Source organism: Macadamia integrifolia, unplaced genomic scaffold (assembly GCF_013358625.1).
Source record: "Macadamia integrifolia cultivar HAES 741 unplaced genomic scaffold, SCU_Mint_v3 scaffold_269A, whole genome shotgun sequence".
NCBI classification, from domain to species: Eukaryota; Viridiplantae; Streptophyta; class Magnoliopsida; order Proteales; family Proteaceae; genus Macadamia; species Macadamia integrifolia.
In genome coordinates, this window is record NW_024870660.1 from 1233 (window position 1) to 9158 (window position 7926).

At 39.6% G+C, this 7926-nt stretch overlaps 1 protein-coding gene across 11 annotated transcripts; it reads right to left on the bottom strand.

The window, feature by feature from the left end:
- Nucleotides 1-737: 737 nt before the first annotated feature.
- LOC122071574 (protein FAR1-RELATED SEQUENCE 5-like) lies at nt 738-7616 on the bottom strand. Of its 11 annotated transcripts, none has more exons than XR_006138210.1 (8): nt 7404-7616; nt 6988-7045; nt 6277-6341; nt 6039-6145; nt 3646-5912; nt 3491-3564; nt 3326-3408; nt 738-1149 (listed from the first exon to the last, which is right to left on the bottom strand). XR_006138210.1 is itself a non-coding variant. In XM_042635953.1 (8 exons), the coding sequence occupies exons 4-7, from the start codon at nt 6112-6114 to the stop codon at nt 3390-3392; spliced, it is 2436 nt and encodes an 811-aa protein (XP_042491887.1). In that variant the 5' UTR covers nt 6115-6145; nt 6277-6341; nt 6988-7045; nt 7404-7615; the 3' UTR covers nt 738-1149; nt 3351-3389. The 11 variants fall into 11 exon arrangements, 9 of the variants coding, with proteins under 9 accessions (XP_042491887.1, XP_042491879.1, XP_042491878.1 ...); XR_006138209.1 differs by having other exon boundaries at nt 3213-3408; XM_042635953.1 differs by having other exon boundaries at nt 3351-3408; nt 7404-7615.
- Nucleotides 7617-7926: the final 310 nt, after the last annotated feature.

Consider the following 7926-nt stretch of genomic DNA (forward strand, 5'->3'; position numbering starts at 1 on the left):
ATATTTAATAATAATATATTTTACATGTAATTTTTATTTTACATATTATAGCAAAGGGTTTTAGATGCAAAGTAAAGTGAAATTTTATAACCAAATATTGAATGATTTGAAGTTAATGTTGAAGTCACATGGGTAATGATTGCATATATTTACTTTCTAAGTATGAAAATTTCCCTTCCCTTCCCTTCCCTTCCCTTCCCTTTAATTCCTCTTACAACCAAACATAGCCTCACTGAAACAGTGACCTTTGCCCTAACCATTTTTAGCATAGATCCTATTAATAACATCACTAAATCTGAAATCTGTTAGTATGTCAATATATCAACAATCCAAGAAATCTAAAATCACTTATATCACTCACTATGAATACAGACAGGAAACTAGTTCTGATAGAGGCAAGTGATAGTACTAAGCGATGTACTAATTTCTCAAGAATATCCTTTATACGATTCAGTTTTCTAAAATTTAATAAAGACAGAAGTATGACAAAACGCGCAAGGAACTTGGCTGGTTGTAATTTAGCCACAAAGCGGGTTCATGGGGCCAACCTGAACCGGTTCAGTTGGGTCAACAAAGGGGAAAACCCATGCATGAAAGTCAGTAATGGATATCCTACAAAGTTATCAGGGTGGCATCCTACAAGATTTCCAATTGGGGGAGAACTCATATCTCAAGTGGGTCCATCAGCAGGTTCAAACTTTCTAACCAACCAGAAAAGAATTTCCACAAAAGCAATGTGGCAATAACACCCCTACAAAGGTGTTTCATTGTATTGATTTTTCTTTATCAGTGTGAACCATCCCTCTGGCAACAAACAAAGCTACATAAAATGCTTTTCATGCCTTGGACTCAACACATACACAAATGTCCAAAAAAATAAAAATAAATAAGGGGCCACAATATCCATAGCATTTACAAGGCAAACAAGGTAAATGCCTCTTCCAAAAGACCAAGAAGCCAAAATCCAATGTAGCTAAACCAACATCTAGTGGTACATATATCCCTGCATTCAAAGCTTCTTTCTTCACAGTAAAGGCCATCTAGGCTTAGGCCAATATAACCTTACCACTTAAAGCTCTTTCCCTTTACCCCCCTTTGATTAATAAAAGATTCAGCCTTGTTGGTCGTCGCTGGCTCCCTGCATTTGACCTGTGGGAAGGTGTGAACTGAGGTGATTTATATGCTTTACAAGAAATATGAACAATTAAAAGAGAGCATTAGGTAATCTCTGCTGTCAAATCTTATTATGTCACAATAAACCCTATCTGGTTATGTTTCTTCCCCATTTCCTCCCTACCACCCTTTCTATTTGTTTGACTTGTTAAAAAAATCTCATCATGCATTGCTTCTTTTAGATAAAGTTCCAACCTGGTTGAATCATCATATATGATATACAGAATAAATAGTCCATCTACTTTGACGTCTCCTCCAAGCTTGCTATGATCCCACCCCCCCTCCGACCCCCAGTTGTTGATTATCCAAGAAACATGCTTATTGTTGTTTCTTGGGGATTGGCTGTCTATTTTAACCTCCCCCACCCCTCCCCTCTAAGGATATATCCTCTTCTCTTTTTTTTCCCTTTGGGCCAGTATATTCCCCCCCCCCCCCCCCTTTCTCTCTTTTTCCCTCTGTTATTAAATTTTTAGCTCACCCAAAAAGAAAAGGGTACAGGTGCTACATGCTACACAAGCCACAGCTAGCAGAGTAATGGAAAAAGCTTGATCATTGTGAGCCCAAGATACCAACTGATTGCCATTGGTTGTGGAGCACTTTCTCAATCCTGCATTGGAGAACATAAGAAAACAACTCCTTGGAGTGGTAAAATTACTGCTACAGTAGGGTCTCAAAAATCAAAACAATCCCTTAATTCTTGATCATCCCTTGATGCAGATTCTTCACCAAACTAGGCTTGCTTTATTAGGAATAAGCTTAGGGTTGGGTTGTATACGTGTTGGGCCTTCAGTCCATGTGGTTTGGAGTGTATTGGGCTACTTTTATGGGTCTAAACTAGGGGTTCTAAGGTTGCATACGGGATTCAGTGATTTGTTTCCTTTTTAGATGGGGTTATTTAGTTTTTAATTTCAATACCTAAATTAGTTTCTAATTTCAAGTCATTGTTAGTTTCTAATTTCTGTCTAGACTAGTTTCTATTTTCATTAGATTCTAATTTCCAGTTTTTAGTAACTACTTGTAATCAATTTTTAATAACTCAGATTTAGTAACTCTGAGTTACTATTACTTGTAAACCCTCCCCATCATTATAAATAAAGATGATGGCTCTTATAATGAGCCACGATTTATGCTTAGAAAAAAAAAAGACTCTTGTTGTTGTCGCTGGCTTCAATGACTACTCCTTGTGTTTGATCAAGGCCTAGGGATTGGTGTTTGATCCAATCGACACTCTGCGGCGAGAAGTCCAAGTGGGTTGCTATTATTTTCTGGTTTTCTTTATTGTGTTATTGTTGTTTAATGTGGGCAAGACTTATTGCTGCTGTTATTGTTCTGCAACTCAGGTAAGAGAACTAATCTACTGTTAAGTTCAGATCTGAGTTTTTTTCCAGAATTCTCCAAGTATCGACTACTCTTACTGGGCTATCTAGCCATCGGATTGAGCTCCCCTTTGGATCGAGTGTCCCCCCTGTTGGAAGGGAGGTTCGATCCTGATTCCATGCCCATCAGACCAGGGGATTGTCTGGTCTGGTTAATTTTCTGAATCTGGCCGATTGTGTTTCTGTCCAGAATTGAAATCTGGTTGGTATGTTCTGTCTCTGTGGTGTTGCTACTGAGTATGGTCTATTTTAATACCCTATTTTCTGCTACTGATTAGTCCTATAGTTGGTGTGATATCTGATTTCTGAAACTCTAGTTCTGAGTTGAAATTTCTGCTTTACAAAGGGCTATTCAATTCCTATTTCTGGACTGTTGTGTATTGTCTATTTCTTGGGTAATTAGTGGGTGTTCTTTTGACTAAAAGTTCCTGCAGTTGGATTAGTTTGCGTTTTCAAACTTAGTCCTACATTATCCCTGATTTTGCAGAACTATTAATATATCAATAAAAATAAGATATGGGCCTATGGAAATCAAATAAAGTTCACGACTAAAACTGAATAGGTTATTCTTGAGTAAATGATCAGTGAGACTTCTGTCCAATTTCATATACTTCTGTTGTATTTCAAGATTAGAAAAGAGGGAGGATAAGAGAATGAGATTACATCTTCACAAGTAAGATTAAGAGCCCTTGGTGGCATGGAATAAATTTCATCAAAGCTGGAGCTTTGACAGTGAAGATTCAGTAGTTAGTAAATTAACTTTTCTGCAGATTCACCTAAAAGCTCAGCAGGCCAGTCTACCTTTGGTTGCACCCAATCATAGGGCAGCCCCCACACTTCTCAGGTCATATCTCCAAACCTGTGACAAATGTTTGACTCTATGAACATGCTGAACCCAATTTATTAGATTGAACAATGATAAAGGCCAAGAATGGATGTACCTAATAAAGAACTGTGGTGCTTCAGAGGGTTCTTCATACACCACCAAAGCCCTCTTTAACCCAGGTTCACCAGTCTGTTTTGCAAACAGAGACCAGTAGGATTAGTACATTGATGCCTGACACAATAACTAGTCAAGATGTTGAATCGATCATACCTCTTTGGCTACTGCTTCGCACTTATTCTTGTTATGCCCAATGCTGCGACATATACTACACCTGTTCTTACCCTTGCCTATGGATTGCTCCATTGGAGGTTTATGATGGGCTTGACTTGGCCAGTCATGATTCACGGATGGAGGAGGCATATTCAAATCCTTATGTGCTTCGGGCATTGATTCGACAGTAGACTTTTGAGTGCCTATAGTGGAATCACCAACCCCAACTCCCGTAGCATTTTGCACCATGGTGGCAAGCTTCTCAGTCAACCCTTGTAATGTTCCCATAGCAACTTCACAACATTCCTGGGATGAGCATGCCATGGCCATCATATTCTTGACGGCATGTGATACACCACATAGTGATCTTGTTGTTATAGTAGCAGGGGAAAATTCTGGAATATAATCAACCGGCAGCCCACACCTTGCTTCTTTTGTCCACCTAAATAGAATGTATTTAGAGGGGATACTGTCACGATCAACCATTTGTAGAACCTTTAACACATGCTTACACACCAACCCCATGAACTCAAACATACGACAGCTACAACACACCTCTTCCTCTAAGGAGTTGTATTCCACCACACATCTCTGCTCACTTGGAACTTTAAAAGGCCCCACCTTAAACTTCCGAACTGGCCCTTCAGCTGACTCCTCATGGGCAGATAAGCTAATGCTCTCATTGAAATGTTTCTTAAAAATCTCAAACACCCGCCTTGTGTAAACCTTTCCCGCATGCTCTTCAAGTGGACTTTGCGAGGACAATCGAGGTAATTGGGTGAATGTTCTGAACTCGGCATCAGCTTCCTTCTTTCTTCGCCTAGCAACAGCCCTTTCATATTGCTTGACAAATCTATATAATGTCATATTGTCCTTGAAATACCCCAGGAAGTAACTGTTCATCCCCTCACTTCGCTGTGTCGACCTCATTCCGGCAAAGAATGAGCCTCGTAAATAACAAGGCACCCAATACTCCTTTAGGGAAAACTTATCATTCAACCACGAGTGGTCCTTCAAATTATATTTCACCATCATCGCTTCCCACCGAGCTAGAAAATCTTCCTCTATCCCTGAACGATAAATGCACTGCTTCCATTCCTTCTTAAAATCAGGGTTTAGGTACCATAGGGCACCGAGGTGCTCTAGGGCATGCTTTGTGATGTGCTGTGAACAAAAACGATGTACTGTTTTGGGGAAAACACTGCTCACTGCAGGTACAATACCAGTGCAATCAATAGTAATAATAGCCTTTGGTGCCTTGCCTTCCATTGCATTCATCCATGCCTTAAATAACCATTCATACAACTCCTTTGTTTCATTCACAACTAAACCACATCCAAACAGAATAGATTGAGCATGGTGGTTCACGCCAGTGAATGGCCCAAATGGCCATCTATACCTATTTGTCTTGAACATTGTGTCGAACACCACGACATCACCAAACACTTCATATGCAGACCTTGCTTTGCTATCAGCCCAAAAAATTCCACTTACCATTCCATCATCTGATACATTGATAGAATAAATGAATCTGGGATCCCTAGCTTGCATGGAGTCAAAATAAGCTAAAACAGCTTGGCAGTCGACAGCAACAATATTCCTTTCATTTCTTCCCATATAACTTTTACCAGTCAAATTTTGGTGTGCTCGGAGCCTGGATGTTTGACCTGGAAAAACCATTGGGTGATTGTGATTTGCTTCAAATTTATCAGCTACCCATCCATTAGAAGCTGCTTTAACCATAACAAATGCAGGACAACCAACTCTAACCTCTGTCCGGCGACGCACCTCTTTTCCCCTCTGTCGCTTGTGGTTGTCATTTCGGAAACCTTCTTTATAACATACAAACCTCTTTGACAGAACTTGCCTTGAACCATCCGACTCCCTTTTCCTTGATAGGTTTGTTCGATCTATGCGAACACCAAAACCTTTCTTCCGGGCGTAATTACTATAGAAAGAATATGCTGCTTTCAAGTCAACGAATTGCATCCCAATTTGTGGCAACATCTCTGTTTCATCAGTGCTTCCACAGGTTGTACCAGCTTCGCTTGCATCCTTAGAAGCACTGCTACTGTTTGGTTGATGGTCATTCTCTTCTCCAAAATCAATCTCATCCTTAATATCCTCATCATCACTATGCAACTGCTCAGAGGTGGCAGATTGTTGTGTCTCAACATCACCATCTGCTAGTTGAGGCTCCAACTCCGCAGCATCAACTTCAATTGCTTTCTCCAAATCTGATTGCTCTTCACTTCCATATACATCCTCTGTTAATACATCAAACAGTGGCATCAAATCACATACAAATACCATTTTTGCATATGACGTATTAAACAATTGCGTACAAATGATACTATCCTCAGTTATAACCTTGTTTTCCCAAACATCCTTACCTGTTTCCATATAGAACCAAGTACTCCGAACCGTTGCATAATCCTCCATCTCTATGGATGAAGCTAAACTGACCATCTCTTACAAGCTTCAACTATTGGGATGGGATCTTAGTGACAACAGCACATGTGTACCAAGCACATACAAGTAATATATAGCATAGGTCAGATAGCAACCCATGACAATGGAAATAACATTCAATAAAGTATAATTGCAAGGATATTCTATTGGAACTCTTACATCATTCAACCCCAAATGCATTCGATCAGTATGTTGCAATAAAGTTCGGGGAAACCTGCAGTGAGCTATACATCTGTTTAATTTCAAGCTATTCAATAAAAATTAAAGAAACTACAGAACTCCATTAAATTTACACAGCATAAACACTTTCTAATAACTATAACGAAACAAGCTTCCAACTAAAAATTCAGTGACAGTGGGTGCATTTAAAGATCAGTTATGCTGCACCGGCTAAATTTCTAAAGCAGAATGCCATATCAAGCCAAAGGAAAAAAATAAATACAAAAAAGAGCATGATTATCGAAGGCGAGCTCTTTAAGAATATTTCTTCTCATCTAAATCCATAACATTAACACTTTTGAAAATTGAATACTGAAAAAGGAAAAAGCATTAGAATTCAATGAGAGATGAAGAACAATCACATGAAAAACAGAAAGGACAAGTCATTTATAACCCCCCCACTCCCCCCTCCCCCCCCCCCAAAAAAAAAAAAAACCATGAAAAACTATAGGTCGACAAAACAAGCAAGCAAATCATTTACCACCTTCAAACACATTAGCACCAACATCATCTTTTTGTGCCCACAATCAGCATAAGATACATGATGCCATTAAACCCTTCCCCTTCCCCTCCCAAGAAAAAGGAGTAACAAAACACAACCAAACATTAGGTGTTGTGGTACAATATGGGTCAGAGTGCATCTCTTTTTACCTTTGTAGCAGCATTGATTCCAATACATAGCATTTCTTCCCAATTATTAAGATTCATGCTGAAATAGAAATAAACAAGAAGAGAAGTCATGGTCTAGACAAGAATGTTTCTTTCTTTTCTTTTTTTTCTTTTTTCTGTAAAAGTTGAAATGAAAAGTGAATTTTGACAGAGGAACATATTGTATTTCATCCTGAAGACAGATTCAGCCTCTAAAATATTTGATCAGACAAACCGGCAGTATAATGACATAGGATTCGCTTCAAGATCCTTATTCACATTTGGGAAAATAAATAAAAACAAATGAAAAGGTAAATGATGAAATATAGGGGGAGAGAGAGAGAAGGCAAAGGGAGCTGAGAGAGTGAGAAGAACAGTGGTGAGCAGAAAGAAAGAGAGGGCAGAGAGAGAGAGAATACCTGGAAGAATACAGTGCATCACATCATCCCTGTTTCTTGTTCATGGCGTCGCCCCCGATGGCGATGGCGATGGCGATGGCGATGGCAGGCGAGAATGGTAACTTTACCTTTCCTTCCTAGATCCGTGAAATCCCTATACTGCAAAGAACGGGTACCTACGGATTCCAGGTTTCAGCGGACAAGCATTCCGTATTTTTCTCTTCCATATATAAATGGTTCTCTAGTCGTCTCTATACTCTCCTCTCGTTAGGAGACACCTAACCTGACGACATACCATTAGGAGGACATACATTCATACAGAACAAAACATCCAATGGATGCTTTTAATCCACACCCATCCTACGGTTATAAGTGAATTCCTATTCCCAAGCTGGCCATGTGGAGATTCCTCTCCCTTAAATTTCACTCCACTTTATAATATGAGGGAAGAGGCTCTCTAAACTAGGGGTGTCAATTCGTGGCCCGATCCGACAAAACCGATTGGAACCGACCGTTTATAGCCCGGCCTGGCCCGACCCGTTTA